This window comes from Panthera tigris, chromosome B1 (assembly GCF_018350195.1).
Source record: "Panthera tigris isolate Pti1 chromosome B1, P.tigris_Pti1_mat1.1, whole genome shotgun sequence".
Taxonomy (NCBI): Eukaryota; Metazoa; Chordata; class Mammalia; order Carnivora; family Felidae; genus Panthera; species Panthera tigris.
The window spans coordinates 141,327,093-141,344,775 of NC_056663.1; the positions used below are offsets into that span (position 1 = coordinate 141,327,093).

The window sequence follows — 17,683 nt, forward strand, 5'->3', positions numbered from 1 at the left end:
TAATTCTATATTCTGTTTAAATAATTCTATATGTTTAAGTAAATAATAGAATTTTAAGGTAGTTGTTAAAGGAAACTTATAATAGGCTGTTAACAATATAAAAGTTACTGGTTTTATTAGAGGCTAGTTCTTTTAAAAAATTTTTCTATTTTTTTATTTTTAATATAATTTTAATATAGTTTTTTTTATTTTTAATTTACATCCAAGTTAGTTAGCATATAGTGCTGTGATGATGTCAGGAATAGATTCCATGATTCATCCCCTATGTATAATACCCAATGCTCATCCCAACAAGTGTCTTCTCTAATGCCCTTTACCCACTTAGCCCATCCCCCCCCACCCACAACCCCTCCTGCAACCCTCAGTTTGTTCTCTGTATTTAAGAATCTCTTAATGTTTTGTCCCCCACCTGTTTATTAGTTTTGCTTCCCTTTCTTATGGTCATCTGTTTTGTATCTTAAATTCCTCATATGTGTGAAGACATACGATATTTGTCTTTCTCTGACTGGCTAATTTCACTTAGCATAATACCCTCTAGTTCTATTCACATAGTTGCAAATGGTAAGATTTCATTCTTTTTGATTGCTGAGTAATATTCCATTGTGTATGTGTGTGTGTGTGTGTGTGTGTGTGTGTGTGTGTGTGTGTGTTTGTGTGTGTGTAGTACATGTACATACATACATATGTATACAACCACATCTTCTTTATCCATTCATCCGCTGATGGACATTTGGGCTCTTTCCATACTTTGGCTATTGTTGGTAGCACCATTATAAACATTGGGGTGTATGTGTCCCTTTGAAACAACATACCTGTATCCCTTGGATAAATATCTAGTAGTGCAATTGCTGGGTCATAGGGTAGTTCTATTTTAAATTTTTATTTTTTAAAAAAAAAATTTTTTTTTTTAATGTTTATTTATTTTTGAGACAGAGAGAGACAGAGCATGAACGGGGGAGGGCCAGAGAGAGAGGGAGACACAGAATCTGAAACAGGCTCCAGGCTCTGAGCCGTCAGCACAGAGCCCGACGCGGGGCTCGAACTCACGGACCGTGAGATCATGACCTGAGCCGAAGTCGGACGCTTAACCGACTGAGCCACCCAGGGCCCCCTAAATTTTTTTTTTTTTTTATGTTTATTTGTTTCTGAGACAGAGCATGAGTGGGGGAGGGGCAGAGAGAGAGGGAGACACAGAATCCAAAGCAGGCTCCAGGGTCTGAGCTGTCAGCACAGAGCCTGACACGGGGCTCCACCTCACAGACCGCGAGATCATGACCTGAGCCGAAGTCGGCCGCTTAACCGACTGAGCTGCCCAGGCGCCCCAAAAGTTTATTTATTTTTGAGACAGAGAGAGACAGAGCATGAACGGGGGAGGGTCACAGAGAGAAGGAGACACAGAATCTGAAACAGGCTCCAGGCTCTGAGCTGTCAGCACAGAGCCTGACGCGGGGCTCGAACCCACGGACTGTGAGATCATGACCTGAGCCGAAGTCGGACGCTTAACCGACTGAGCCACCCAGGCGCCCCCTATTTTTAATTTTTTGAGGAACCTGCATACTGTTTCCCAGAGTGGCTGCACCAATTTGCATTCCCAACAATAGTGCAAAAGAGATCCTGTTTCTCTGAATCCTCACCAACATCTATTGTTGCCTGAGTTGTTTATTTTAGCCATTCTGACTGGTGTGAGGTGGTATCTCATTGTAGTTTTAATTTGTATTTCTTTGATGATGAGTGATATTGAGCCTTTTTTCCATGTGTCTGTTAGCCATCTGAATGTCTTCTTTGGAGAAGTGTCTATTCATGTCTTTTGCCCATTTCTTCACTGGATTATTCTTTAAAGCAAGGATATACAATAATTTGGTTAGAGTTGGGGCACCTTATGTGACTTAGTCAGTTAAGCATCGGACTCTTGATTTCGGCTCGGGTCACGATCTCAAGATTTGTGAGCTCCCCTGTCGTCGGGCTCTGCACTGACAGAGCCTGCTTGGGATTCTCTCTCTCTCTCTGTCCTTCCCCCACTCATGTTTTTTCTCTCTCTTTCTCTGTCTCAAAAATAAGTATTAAAAAATTATGGTTAAGGTTGATTTTACTAACATTGTAAAGAATATATAGCTTCTTAGTTACTATTGTACATATTTTTGTCACCATTCTGGAATGACTGGCATCACTTCCTAACCATCACTAGAGAGTGCTTTCTCATTTATTCATTTCAGAACTCTCTCCTGAGACGTAGGGCTTTATTATTTGGTATATTTCTTGCACTCTAATTTCTCCCCCCTTCAAAGAGAATCATGAGGAAACTGAATTTTACAATATTTTTTCCCCTTAAGGTAATTCATTTGTCCATCTTAATTTTATGGAACTGAATTGGTATAGCTCTTTTGCTTGTTATAGTTGATGTATCCATGTATAAAAACTAACTTAGTGTCTTTCACTGAATAAGTATTAATTCAGACATTTTATGCTTTTAATGTAGCCATTTATGTGTCAATGCAACTATAGTGTTTTTCAGTAAAAATGTGTTAATTCTGAAATATTTGAATAGAAATTTGGGATGGCCTAATAAACATTTCTAAAACTATAGCCAAGTATCACTGAGTAGGAATTTTAAATGAACTCTCAGAAGCATAAATTTTGGAGTTTTTTGCATTTCTTAGGTATAAAATCATTCTTTCAGATGGAATAATCTTAAGTCTAGATTTCTACTTACATGTATTTCATGTATCTCATATTTGCATTTCACATATGTTTTTCAAAATCTGATAGAAGGGATTTATTTTAAATTTAAAAGAATGTATTTATTTTGAGAGAGACAGAGCACGCAAGCAGGGAAGGGGCAGAGAGAGAGAGAGAGAGACAGAGAACGACCCAAGCAGGGTCTGCACTGTGAGCGCATAGTCCTACACAGGGCTCGCTCTCATAAACCATTAGATCACAACCTGAGCCGAAACCAATAGTTGGATGCTTAACCAACTGAGGCACCCACGCGCCCCTAGAAGGGATTTATTTTAGAGCTAGAAGCTAGGCTAGTTGCCGACTCTAAAGAATCCTGTACTTAGAGATAGTTTAAGTGGATTCTCTTAATTTCAAAGAAGACTATGAGTACACATTTTAGAATTGGATCTTATGCTAATTGGATCTGTTCACTAGTAATTATAACTGTGGTTGCTGGAAAGCTTGGGTTAAATGTGATGGCAGTCAGTGCTGTGCTATAGTTTGCTTTTATGCTGGGAAGTGACAATATTTTTATTTATTTTTAAAAAATTATTTAAATCCAAGTTAGTTAACATATAGTGTAATAATGGTTTCAGGAGTAGAATTTAGTGATTCATCACTTACATACAACACCCAGTGATCATCCCAGCAAGTACCCTGCCCTCCTTAATACCCATCACCCATTTAGTCCATCCCCCCAACACCCCCCCCCCCAGCAACCCTCAGTTTGTTGTCTGTATTTAAGAGTCTCTTATGGTTTGCCTCTCTGTTTTCATCTTATTTTTCTTTCCCTTCCCCTGTGTCGATCTGACTTGTCTTTTTCTGATTTATTTCGCTTAGCATAATACATTCTAATTCCATCGACATTGTTGCAAATGGCAAGATTTCATTCTTTTTGATCGCAGGAAGTGAAAATATTTTTGTATTTCCTGTAAGCACAGAGCTGTTAAGGCATTTATAATGCCTTATATTATCAGACTCTGTAGAATACATGAGCCCATTTGGAAGTGTGACTAGAAGAAATGCTACTGAGCAGAAGAAAGTAAAGAGGAATGAAAGAAGGAGGCAACCAAGACTGGTAGTATCATGTTTATTATTAGACTGTCTTATGGCTGACAGATTTATATTAGGAAAATGATCTATAGGAAAGAGTCAGGCAAGCAAAACAGAATTTTGAACTTTCCATGGTCTTTCCTCTGCCCTCCTATATACAATGCCATATCTCCATACTTAGCATGATAATTTTTAGCAACCCTGAACTACTTATAATCCCCCTCTCTTGTGCATGTTTGAGACAGGGGGAGGAGGGAGGGAGGGAGGGGTTTAACTTTTCAAATGGCCCAGGTCACATAAGCTCTAATTGGCATTTATTAGTCAATAATAAAGTTGACTTATTGTGACTCTTTGATATTAAGTTACCAAGAGTCTGCAAAATGCTATGGATTTGTGTGATTTTACTTGCTAGTCAATTGATGCTATTTTTAGGCTAACATATTTACAAATGCCTTGAGAAGTTAGAGATAGGGAAATCCTACATTCCTGTTAGTTTATTTTCCTTTTTTACTCTCTTAGTGGTTTTTGGATGGGAAAGGAGTTTTTTCCCCCAACTTCTGTTTTACCAAGAGACAAGAAAGCTTAAATTACTGTGTTTCCTGAGTTTATTTCTGATGGCAATATTTTTAGTAATTATAAATTAACAGGTATATATCTAGTACATAACAAAAAAATTCCCTTATTCCTTTTTCACTCTACCCTCTTTCCACCCTAGCCCCTGGCAGCCATTTACCAGTGTTGTGTCCCATTAGTTTTGATTATTCTGAAATGTCCTATAAATGGATTCATACAGTACATAGTCCTGAATGAGTTGAGATGCAATTGACAAATTTAACATTATATTAGTTTTAGTTGTATGGCGTAATGATTTTATATATGTGTATACTGTGAAATGATTACCATAATAAGTCTGGTTATCAGACTTATATCACCACACATACTTAGATGGTTTTTTTCTTGTGATGATAACTTTAAAGATCTAGATCTTTAAAGAAAAAAATACATTTTTTAAAGTAGGTTCCATGCCCAACATGGGGCTACAACTCCTGACTCTAGAAGCTCAAGAGTCTCATGTTCTACTGATTGATCCGGCCAGGTGTCCCTAAAGATCTATTCTCTCAGCAACGTTAACATATGTAGCATAGTATTTAAACTTTTTTTTTTTTAATGTTTATTTTTGAGAGAGTATGTGCTCGTGCACACAGAGGGGCAAAGAGAGAAGGACACACAGAATCCGAAACAGGCTCCAGGCTCTGAGCAGTCAGCACAGAGCCCGAAATGGGGCTGAGATCACGGGCTGTGAGATCATGACCTGGTGCTTAATCACCTGAGCCACCCAGGCACCCCTATATAGTACAATATTAACTCTAAGGTACCATGTTGTACATTATCCCCAAGACTTATTTTTTTAACTGGAACGTTATACCTTCTGACCCCCTTTATTCATTTTCCCTATCAGTCTGTTCTGTCTACAGTTCATTTTTAGTTTTTTTAGATTCCATTTATAAGATCATACAGGCTTTGCCTGACTTACTTCACTTAGCGTAATGCCTTTGAAGTATATCCATGTTGTTGCAAATGAGAAGGTTTTCCTTTTTATGGGTAAATAATATTGCAGTGTGTGTGTGTGTGTGTGTGTGTGTGTGTGTGTGTGTGTGTGTGTGTATTTTACCACATTTTCTTCATTCGCTCATCTGCCAATGGATACATAGGTTGTTTGCATGTTTTGGCTATTATAAATAATGCTACAGTGAACATGGAGGTGCAGATATCTTGTTGAGATAGTGATTTTGCTTCTTTGGATACATACCCAGAAGTGGAATTGCTGGATCATGTGGTAGTTCTATTTTTACTTTTTGAAGAACATCTGTCTATACTGTTTTCTATAGTGGCTGTATCAGTTTACATTTTTACCAGCAGTACACAGGGTTCCCTTTTCTCTGCATCCTTGCTAACACTTGTTATTCCTTGTCTTTTTGATGAGAGCCATTGTGGTTTTGATTTGCATTTCCCTGATGATTAGTGATGTTGAGCCCATTGTCATATATCTGTTGATGCTTCTTGGAAAAATATCTTCAGATCTCCTACCCATTTTTTAACTGAATTGTTTTACCTATTGAGCTGTATGGATTCTTTACATATATGTTGGGTATTAATCCCTTATCAGGTACATGATTTGCAAATATTTTCTCCCATTCTATAGGACATCTTTTCATTTTGTTGGTTTCCTTTACTGAGCAGAAGGTTTTTAGTTTGATGTAGTCCCACATGTTTGGTTTTTGTTGCCTTTGATTGTGGTGTCAAATCCAAAAATCATTGCTAAGACTTGTGTCAAGGAGCTTCCAGGAATTTTGTGGTTTCAAGCCTTACATTCAAGTCCTTAATCCATTTTGAGTTGATTTTTGTATATAGTGTAAGATGCACATCCAGTTTCATTTTTTTGCATGTGACTATTCACTTTTTCCAACACAGTTTGTTGAAGAGGCTCTCCTTTTCCCATTGTATATTCTTGGCTCCTTTGTTGTAAATTGACTGATTATATATGTGGGTTTATTTCTGGACTGTATTCTGTTCCACTGATTTACATATCTTTTTATGCCAGTACCATGCTGTGTTGACTGCTAAAGCTTTGTAATATAGTTCAAAGTCAAAGATCGTAGTGCCTCTAGCTTTGTCCTTCTTTCTCAAAATTGCCTTGGCCATTCAGGGTCTTTTGTGGTTGCATACAGATTTTAGAATTACTTGTTTTATTTCTCTGGAAAAGTGGCCGTTGGAATTTTGATAGTGATTATATTGAATCTGTAGATTGCTTTGGGATAGTATGGACATTTTAGCAATATTCTTCCAAACCATGAGTGTAGACTATCTTTCCGTTTCTTTGTGTCATCAATGTCATAATGTATTTGTTGTACTCATCTTTCATCTCCTTGGTTAAATTTATTCCTAGGTATTTTATTCTTTCTGATGCAGTTGTAAATGGGATTGTTTTCTTAATTTCTCTTTCTCATACTTATTAATAAAGTATATAGAAATGAAATAGTTTTGTGTGTTTTGTGTCTTGCAACTTCCCTGAATTTATTAGTTTGACAGTTTTTTGGTGGAGTCTTCAGGGTTTTCTATGTATAATGTCATGTCATCTGCAAACAGAATTTTACTTCTTTTAAAGTTTGGATACCTTTTATTTTTCTTGCCTAATTGCTCTGGTTATGACCACGAGTACTATGTTGAATTAAAGTGGCAAGAGTGGGTATCCTGTCTTATTCCTGATCATAGAGAAAAAGCTTTCGGCTTTCACCATTGAGTATATTTGCTGTGGTCTTGTCATACAGCCTTTATTATGGTGAGGTACATTGTACTTACCTTGAGTATTGTAATGATATTTTTAATTTCTCCCAATGCATTTGACATTCACCTATGTTGCGTTTATCATTAGTTTGGTCCTTTTTCTAGCTTGAGTAGTATTTCATTGTATGACTGTACCACAGTTTATGTAATTGTCAGTTGAAGATCATTTGATTTTTTTTTCAAGTTTGGGGGGCTTATGAATAAAGTTGCTGCAAACATTTACATACAGTTTTTTGTGTGAACATAAATTTTTCTTTTGCTTGGGTACATACCTAGAGATGAAATTGGAGGTTGTATAAAAGTATGTTTAGCTTGATGAGGAACAACCAAACTCTTTCACAGTGGCATTACTGTTTTTGCTTTCCACTAGCGAAATGTGAGGGTATGTGTGGGTGTATGTATGTATGCATGAATATGTGTGTATGTATATAAGTATGTGTTTGTGTATATAAACATAAACACAAAGACAGGTATGTGTGTGTGATATCCTTGTTGGCCCTAGTATTGTATGTGTGTAGTGATATCTCATTGTCACTTGAGGTTGAATTTCCAAAATGCGTATAGTTGAGTATTTTTCATGTGCTTATTTTGTATTTGAGTATCTTTGGTGAAGTGCCTGTTGAAATCTTTTGCCAATTTTTTTATTAGGTTGTTTTTCTTAAGATTTTGTTTTGAGAGTTCCTTTTATATTCTGGAGTGCTTTTACAGATTTGTGTTTTGCAAATAATTATTCTCAATCCTGGGCATGTCTTTTCATTCATCTTTCTTTTTTTTAATTTTTATTTTTTATTTGTTAATACTACATCCAAATTAGTTAGCATGTAGTGCAACAATGATTTCAGGAGTAGATTCCTTAGTGCCCCTTACCAATTTAGCCCTTCCCCGTTCCCACAACCCCTCCAGTAATTCTCAGTTTGTTCTCCATATTTATGAGACTCTTATGTTTTGTCCCCCTCCCTGTTTTGATATTATTTTTGTTTCCCTTCCCTTATGTTCATCTGTTTTGTCTCTTAAAGTCCTCATATGAGTGAAGTCATGTGATATTTGTCTTTCTCTGACTAATTTCACTTAGCATAATACCCTCTAGTTCCATCCACGTAGTTGCAAATGGCAAGATTTCATTCATTTTGATTTCCGAGTAATACTCCATTTTATATGTATGTGTATATATATATATATATATATGTGTGTGTGTGTGTGTGTGTGTATATATATATATGTGTGTGTATATATATATATGTGTGTGTGTATATATATATACATATATATATACACACACACACACATACACACACACACACCACATCTTCTTTATCCATTCCTCCATCGATGGACATTTGGGCTCTTTCCATACTTTGGCTATTATTGATAGTGTTGTTATAAACATTGGGGTGCATGTGTCTCTTTGAAACAGCACACCTGTATCCCTTGGATAAATACCTGGTAGTGCAATTGCTGGGTCGTAGGGTAGTTCTGTTTTTAGTTTTTTGAGGAACCTCCATACTGTTTTCCAGCGTGGCTGCACCAGCTTGCATTCTCATCATTCATCTTTCGAAGAGGAAAAGTTTTAAATTTTCTTGATATTCAGTTTATCAGTATTTTTCTTATATGGGTCATACTTTGTGTTTTATCTTAGAAATATTTGCCTAATCCAAGGTCTTAATTTTTCTCTTATGTTTTCTTCTAAAGTTTTATGGTTTTTGGTTTTACACTTAAATTTACTATCCTTGTAAATTTGTTTATGGTACACGGTTGGATTAATGCCTATTTATTTATTTTTGCATGTGGATGTCTAATTGTTCTAGCAGCATATTTTTAAAAATCTATCTCTATTACACATCTGTGGAAAATCTATTGGCTGTGTGGTTCTATTTCTAGTTTCTCAGTTCTGTTCCTTTGAACTATATGTGTCTATCCCTTTTCATCCATACAAAACTGTCTGGATTACTATATCTTTATAGTAAGTCTTGATATTAGATAGTGGGTGCACCCAAGTGTATATATATTTTTTCAAAAGTATTTTGGCTATTCTAGATTTCTGTATATAAATTTGAGAATTAGCTTGTTGATTTTTACGTGGGGAAATATTTTGAAGAGGTAAAAGATGACTTAAACCATGAAGGGTGGATAGAATTGGACATCCACTGAAAGACATAAAAATGTATATATCAGAGGAAATAGAAAACACAAGCTACACCAAAAAAGTGAAAGGATAAAAAAGGGTTAAGGGGAAGAAATCATAGTCCTGGAAAAATTGATGTTGTGAAAATTTTTGTCTAATTATCTCCCATTTTCTGCAGGATAAGTAGATTGTGTTCGATATCTTTAGGTAAGTGAGAGGCAGTAAGTAAATACAAGAGGCATTAAAGCATAGTGATTGTTAGCTAGAGACTAAGACCTAATTTGGAATGTAAGAGAAGAATTGTAAGCTTTTGTTGTCCAAATCAATTACTGATGAAATAAAATGAAATGTGCTAATTATTTTGAAATTTTGAAGTGATTGGTAGATTTATAATCTCAGGTCTCCATTTTTCCTTTTATTATTTATGTTTTATGTTGCTTTTGCTGTGTTCTGGTATTCCACATATGAGGGAAAATTTCAAATGTGCAGAAAAATTCTATTCTGATCCCCCCCCCCCCCCCCCCCCCGCATAGTGCTTTCTTTAGCTGACAAGTAGACTATGCCCTCACTGCTTTATGGAGTTAGAAGCTTCTTTTAGTTATCATTGTGGATTAACATAAAGCTACCTTTGGATTACCTTTAGAAAGAAGTATAGTAACCATTATGACATCTCATTTTCATCCATGTATGCCTATGCATTTTGTTTGGGTAGGTAACTAGTTTGGCTTGGAATTTGAAGTAGATCCCAAAGAATAAACTGAATAGAATGAAGACACATTGAATTCAAATATTATTATTTTTAGTAATGTCTACACCCAATGTGGGGCTTGAACTCATGACTCTGAGATCAAGAGTTGCATGCTCATCTGATTGAGCCAGCCAGGCATCCTGAGTCTAAATATTTTTAAAGACCAAAAGAATCCTTGTTACTGTTATCTAATTATTTGGTTTGTCAGTAAGGATCATAGAATAAATAATGTCGCAGTGTTAGAAGAGTATTTGCTATCACCTTAAATTAAATGTACTTATAAGTGTTTAGCCTCATTATCTTTGGTCCATTCCCCAATATTAAAACTTGGGGCACCTGGATGGCTCAGTTGGTTAAGCATCCGACTTCTGCTCAGATCATGATCTCACAGTTCCCATGTGTTTGAGCCCTGCATCAGATTCCGTGCTAACAGTGTGGAGCCTGCTTGGGAGTCTCTCTTTCTCTCTGCTCCTCCTTCACTTGTGCTTTGTCTCTCTCTCTCTCTCTCAAAAATAAACCTTAAAAAAAAAAAAAAGTAAATGCTTCCCTGTATTTCTTTGAAAAAACAATAAAACAAAAACTTACCATTCTTGTCCTGGGAGCTGTAGTTTCTCTACTTGTCATTGACCATTCTGTGGATTACCTATTACATTTGGCCCTTGAACAACTCAGAGGTTAGGAACGCCAATCCCCCATGCATTTGAAAATTCATGTACGACTTTATATTACCCTAATAATGGCCTACTGTTGACTGGAAGCTTTACTGATAACATAAAGCGTTGATTAACACATACTTTGCGTGTTATATATATTGTATTATATATTGTACTCTTATAATAAAGTAAGCTAGAGAAAAGAAAATGGTATTAAGAAAATCGTAAGAAACAAAATACATTTTCTGTAGTGTAAAAGATCTGCTTATAAGTAGACCTAAGCAGTTTTTTAAGGGTCAGCTTCATTACCCTTTAGTTGTACTCTTTCAGAATAGTGACAAGAGGGAACAATGCAACTACCTGATAAGGGGGTGGGTGGGGGGGGGGGGGAAGGTAGTAACAAGAAGTGCCAAATTCTTTATAGCACTATTTGGAAGTAAACTATATATTCTATAACTTTATTTTAAAGCAGCGCTATGAAAATGGTATAAGCTACGTGAAGGCAAGGATGTTGTTTATCTTGTTTACTTTAGAAGTCCTAGTGCTTGGTGTAATACATGATGGTAGTAGGTCTACAGTAAGTATTTGTTGAATAAATGTTAAACTGGTCAGAAACATGAAATTCCAAAAACCTGAGGTTATTATTTTTTTTTAAATAAAATGACTTTACCATCATAAAACATGGGTTTTGCTTTGTTTAGTTTAGAGTGAGAGTCATGAAAACTTTGGGGTTCTTTTTGAGTAGGCTCCACACCCAGTGTTGGGCTTGAACTTACAACCCTGAGATCAAAAGTCAGATGTTCCACCAACTGAGCCACTAAGGTGTCCCAAACTTTGGGGTTCTTTTTGAATGTTTGCATTATTACCATATATGGACTTTAGCTAAATATGTCATTGCAGATAAATGCCACCAGAGAGACCCTTGTATAGACCTGTAGTGGGAAATGCTAATGAAATCATTATTTCAGGGTATGTTTTAAGCTCTTAAGCGTCATCAGTCTTTATCACTATGATCCTGCTGTATGCAGTGTGATTTGCTAAGGCACTTTTTTTTTTTTTTTACTATCTGCTGGTGAGCCCATTCAGGGAAGGTATAATGATTAATAGTTCTGTATAGTTAAATATTGACGAAGAAATAAAAACTTCAGAAATGCTGCAGCACAAGGGTTAGTTTGCTTTATTAAAAAAAGTTGAACTTAGATTTATTTTCTCAGAAAGCAAAATGGCCTTAATGCTTAAGACCAGATGGGAAGGATGGATATTAGGTAGGTGGGTATTCAATAAATAACAAATAATGTGTTATTTGGGAATAACCTTTGGGAATAAATGTCAATATAATACAGATTTATCTGAGAATGTGTAAAATGCAATAAATCATAGACATCTTGCTCTAAAAGTTAAGCAGAACTATCTAGTGTGGGCTTAATTTTGTCTTCCTCTAACTTTGGGAACCCTGCCAGCATCTGTATTTCTGCCAAAGATTACTTTGCAGACTACAGTTGAGATGACCAGTTAATATTTGTATGGAAATAAATGTATGTTTAATGATTTTTATTTTAGAGTTGAGTTAGAAGTCTCTGATTCATTATGAAACATTCTTTGGTGCATGTAGCATTCTTTCTTTCTTAGACTGAGTTCTAAGTAATAGTAATTGTGCTGTACTATAAACTTGGATAAAATGACCTTAAATTTGGACAGGATGTGAGAGGGAAACTTTGGTTTAATACCACAAGAACTTAAATCTTTATATGTACTATACAGGCTGCTCTTTTTTTAAGTTGTTCCAGATGACCACCTATTAACAGAAGTCCAGTTCTAGCTTTAAAAGTTTGCTCTGATTTGGCTCAGATTAGATTTTGTTCTGTTTGGGAGCAGGGAGCAGTTGTTATTTTATTAGCTTCAGATAGAAAATTTGAGATTTGGGATTCTTTAGCAATAGTGTATTTGGATGTATTTCATATATATTTTGTAATATGCTGTTCATTGAAACGACGTGATATACAGGTATGTTACATTTTTTTGTTTTGGAAGCTCCATTTAAAATTTTTCTAGGGCAGGGGCACCTGGGCGGCTCAGTCGGTTTAGCATCCAACTTTGGCTAAAGCCATGATCTCACAGCTCCTTCGTTTGAACCCTGCATTGGGCTCTGTGCTGACAGCTAAAAACCTGGAGCCTGCTTTGGATTCTGTCTCCCTCTCTCTCTGCCCTTCTCCTGCTCTCCCACTCTCTCTCAAAAATAAACAAACATTAAAAAAATAAAATACAAATTTCTAGGTCAAAATAGCTCTTGTGTTACATATAATATTGCTTGTAATTGAAAAATTGAAATACATTTTCTATGAAGTTCATATTTTATAAGTTTACATGAGGTTTTTCCTGTGGAACAGAAGAGAAACTAATGAAAATCTTCACTATGTGGTAGTGATTAATCAGCTTTCAGTGGTGGAGATTAAAACTAGTTTACTTTTAGGATAGTTCATGTAGGAACTAAGAAGTCAGACATAATTCGGTTCTTTGGCCAGGACTGATGGTAACTCTCAGAAATTTTGCACTAGGATCTGGGAAGGTCATGTAGGTGCTATGCTAAGATCCAATGGATGGAAAGTGGGTGGCAGGTTTAAAGAAGCTTATGTAGTTAGCATTTGGGGAGCTATGTGGAGTATTTTTTATAGTGTTGAAATAGGGTCGAAGACTGGAAAGTTAGGTTGTGTTGCCAAAGGGGCTTTTATTGTACTCTATTACAAGATAAGGATACCCAGTATAAATTAGGTTGATGTAATGGGAGGATCCTCTGGGAACTGATGTAAGATGTTGTAAAAATTAGAAAGTCATGGAAAAACCAAAAGCTTCCTGTTTGATCAATTTGAAAAAGAAGATAGGGAAAGGAATTAGCTGTTAGGCTTTCCAAAATAAAACATTTCTATTTTTTAGATAAAATGTATTCATCACTCAGTATTTAAGTCTTGGAATGACCTGTATATGAGACTGTTAGAAACCACACTATCGGTGTCACATTTAAAGAGTTAAATACATTTGAATTAGTATTTTATATTTTAATTTATTTTGAAATAAGTTTTTGAGGTATGTCTCCAATGTGCAAAGTTGGTGATGAGGAACTGAGAGGGAAAAAATAAAGCTGAATAAGAGGCTTTAATATTACCAATTTCCCAAATTTGAATTCTCTAAGTCTTTAGTAGCAATTTTGAAAACCTGATGTTTGAGACAGTAGTGATCACCAGAACTGAAGACTCTACTAAGTTGCTTGTTAACCCAAAAGTAAAATGTTACCACTTTAATCAGACTATTGAAATTTATATTCATTTTTAATTAAGTGCTTGTATTTTCATTGGTTTCCTAATCAAATCTGGAAGAGATCTCTGACCGCTAATATGGCAGTATTAATATTACTTTGGTTTTACATGTAAACACTGGTAAACGTTTCATGGATTTGTTTTGCAGGAACAGATTTTATAAATTTTAGTGGATTTAGGAAGATGGAAACTTGTGAAAAATTAAAAAAAATCATTTTATATAGTAGCTGATTTCAAGATTAGAATTACAGGGCCAGAAGAGATGGCAATTATTGACCTATATAGATTTTTAAAATATTTAGGGAAATTGAACATGTCGATTAATTAGCATTTCCTGGGAATAATTTTTAGAAAAGCATTGACTGAAAATTGGCTGTGAGATGGAAAAAGCAGGAGGAAGGTGGCAGATTTTAGTATTACAAAGCATATATTCATTCCACAAATACATATTAAGGGCCTACTATGTGGAAGGAACTATATAGCAATATAAAAATGATATGCCTCCACACAGAAATGAATGATAGTCCCCTTAAGGAACATACCATCCAGTGGGAGCCATTATTAAAAACCACATTAAGTTGACCTCTATGTTTTATGAAAACGAATTAGAATTTTGAAACATTTGTTTTGCATATTTTGCAGTCTTTATTTTTTACCCATCTGCAATGTAGTTCATGGATTTTGTAGCATGTTGTTTGTGTGTTTTGGCTTTCCTTACTCTTGTGTTTTTGCAGATTTTCATATTAGTATGCAGAAGTACTCACAGAGGTACACATTCCTCATGCACGGTAGAAATTCTGAAAATCTTGTTATCTAAAAATTTTATTTTTTGAAGTATTTTACATAGGCCGAATGTGGTAGAAATCAAGTTTTTTTTTCCCATGGAAAATTATCATATTCTTTGTGCTGTATGAAGATCCTGGGATATGTATGGGAAATAAAAGGGTCAGTATGAACCAACTTGTATGATAAGATTAAAGCAGAAGGAAGGGCTTAACCTGGAAACTTGGAAGCAGACTACTGTTAAACAGATTAATAAATCTGGAAAACTTTCTCTTTACCCCTTTTAAAAGAGGAAAGTGACTATTTTACCTTCAGAAATATGAGTAGATTATGGTGTAGGAAATTTTGATTCTGTTCTTATAAACTAGCTTTGATTTTTTTTGAAACATAGAATACCACTAATTTTTCTTTATTCTCTGTATATAACAAATTTCAGACCATGTGAAAGTAAATTACATTGAATTATAAATTCTAAACTTTAGTTGGAAACACTCTCAGATCGAGACACTTGGTTTTGGGGTGTGTGTGTGTATGTGTATGAAATATGAGCAAAGAGAACCAATATACTAATAACAAGGCAACTTACAGATAGCATGTAGGATTTTAATTAGGTTCAGGGCTTTGTCATTTGCTATTATTGCTATATCTAAACTGGATTTTATTTTCTGCCAGTTACCAAGCAGTAATTCTTGTGTTGGACTCCTTGAATGGCTACTTTCAGTGCCATTTGTCATATGCTTCATACATTGCACACTTGAGGATTTTTATATCTAGTTTTTACCATTCGTGATCAGTCAGTGATTATTTTGGCAGTTACATGAAGAAGAGTATATAATAATACTAGTTTTAATTCGGTGGCATGGACACTTCTGAGAGTGAAAAGGAATGATGCTGCCTCAGAACAACAGGTTAAACCAAGACAGGCTCATACTAAGATATCATTCTGTGTGATGCTTTTGACTGCAAGTGATGAAAAACACAAGCTAAACTAGTTTAAACAATAAGTAATATATATTGGCTTGTGTATGCAAAAAGCCCAGTGTTCGGGAGTCCTACAGGTATGATTTGGTGAGGACTCTGGCTTTGTCTGTTTTCTAGACTCTGACTTCTGTGGCTGGCTTCCCTTATAATCGTTGGATGGTTGCCAGTAGCAATCTGGGCTATATTCTTCTATGATTAGCAGGATAGAGAAGCCTGAATAGAATGCGTCTTAAGCTTCATGGTTATTAGATACTTCTGAGCTAATCTCTGTGACAAGAGGAATGTCATGTGCTGATTGTCTTAAATACAAGATATTTGAATATCACCGAGGCAAGGAGGACAGGATTACTTTGATATTCTTAGACTAGTCAAAATCCATTCAGAAAACTGGTGTAGGGTCTGTCTGTTTGGGAAAGCAAGGCTGCTAAAGCAAGAACGGGTGGAAGTTCGGGAAGCAACTACAAAGTTCAATGTGAAATGCAATGTCTTTGCTTATTCGCATTTTCCCTTATGCATCTGTTACTGAGTTCCTGCAAGAGCCTAACATACTGCAGACATGTTTTCTTCTAGTGAGAATTTCTAGTATGAAATGACTTAGCCTGGCAAGGGGAAAGGAAAAGAAAATTTACATCCCATTTTTCTTTTTTTCTGTGAGACTGTGGTAATTGTTGATTATCCTTTTTTTTTTTTTTTTTTAACAGACTAATAGGGATGCCAAAGGAAAAATATGATCCTCCAGATCCTCGCAGAATTTATACCATCATGTCAGCAGAGGAGGTAGCCAATGGGAAAAAATCTCACTGGGCAGAATTAGAAATCTCGGGTGAGTGGAATCTGAAGCGTTTAATCCAGGATATAATAGCAATAATGAGCAAGAATTGAGTATTGTATTTATTCCTATGTTGTACATTTGTAATTAGATGAACTAATTGAGAAAATAAAAGATTCTGAGTACTGGTGTTTAATTTACCTGTGACTAAATATCTTTTTCCTGTTCTTTCTTTTGAAATAATACCTTGAGCCAGAGTTGGCATCTGAAATTGAGGACATTGGGAGTTTTGTTTCTGAGTAACCAGGTTCTTTGATATAATAGATTTAATTTTGGCTATTGCAGAGTAATTATTTTTGGAAATTGAAATCTTTGCCATTTTCCTATCATCCTAGTGTTGGCCTAGTAGGAAGCTTAGAAGCTGTTGATTCCAAAAAATAACTATATTACATGACCTTTCATGTTTAGGATTTGTTCAGATAGAATATGATTCCTAAAAACTTGCAGCCCTAATGTACTAGTGAGAAAAAAATCAGACAAACTCAAGCTGAAAAACTCAAACTGCAAAATACCTAACCTAGTAATCCTCAAAAGTGTCAAGGTCATAAAAAACAAGGAAAGACTGAGAAACTGTCACAGACCATAAGAGACTAGGGAGACATGATGACTAAATGCAAAATGGTATCTTGAATTGGATCTTATAACAAAAAGATGGAAAACTGGTGAAATCCAATATAAAATCTGTACATTAGTAATGTACCAATAATGTACAAAAGTAATGTACTAATATTAGTTTCCTGGTTTTGACAAATGTATCATGATAATATAAGAAACTAACATTAGGGGAACTGGATGAGAGGTATACAGGAACTCTATATTGGTAGCTTTTCTGTAAATCTAAAATTATTATAAAGTTAAAAGTTTATTAAAAATAGAATATAACTACTGTTTTTTTGTTTATTAATTGGTATAATACAGATAATGTAGAATGTGATACCCCTGTCCCCCCCCCCCCCCAACAGGCTTTCATTGGGAAGCATTAAACCCACATTATAGTGTTAATAGCAAGAATTACCCGTATATTTAGCTTAAATGTAATCTGGTGGGTAAATGTTGGTAATCAGAAGAATGAATATCAGCAGATCCTATTGGGCTAACCCAGGGTTTCTCAGTTAGGCACTGCTAACACTTAGGGCCAGACAG

At 35.4% G+C, this 17,683-nt stretch overlaps 1 protein-coding gene across 4 annotated transcripts in view; it reads left to right on the top strand.

Moving 5' to 3' along the window:
- Positions 1–17,683, top strand: part of CNOT6L (CCR4-NOT transcription complex subunit 6 like) — a 124,541-nt gene that overhangs the window by 29,059 nt on the left and 77,799 nt on the right. For all 4 annotated transcript variants that reach the window (XM_042984327.1, XM_042984328.1, XM_042984326.1 and 1 more), the window contains exon 2: positions 16,413–16,534. In XM_042984327.1, the coding sequence (XP_042840261.1) occupies positions 16,423–16,534 (112 nt within the window). In that variant the 5' untranslated portion in view covers positions 16,413–16,422. The remainder of the gene's footprint in view (positions 1–16,412; positions 16,535–17,683) is intronic.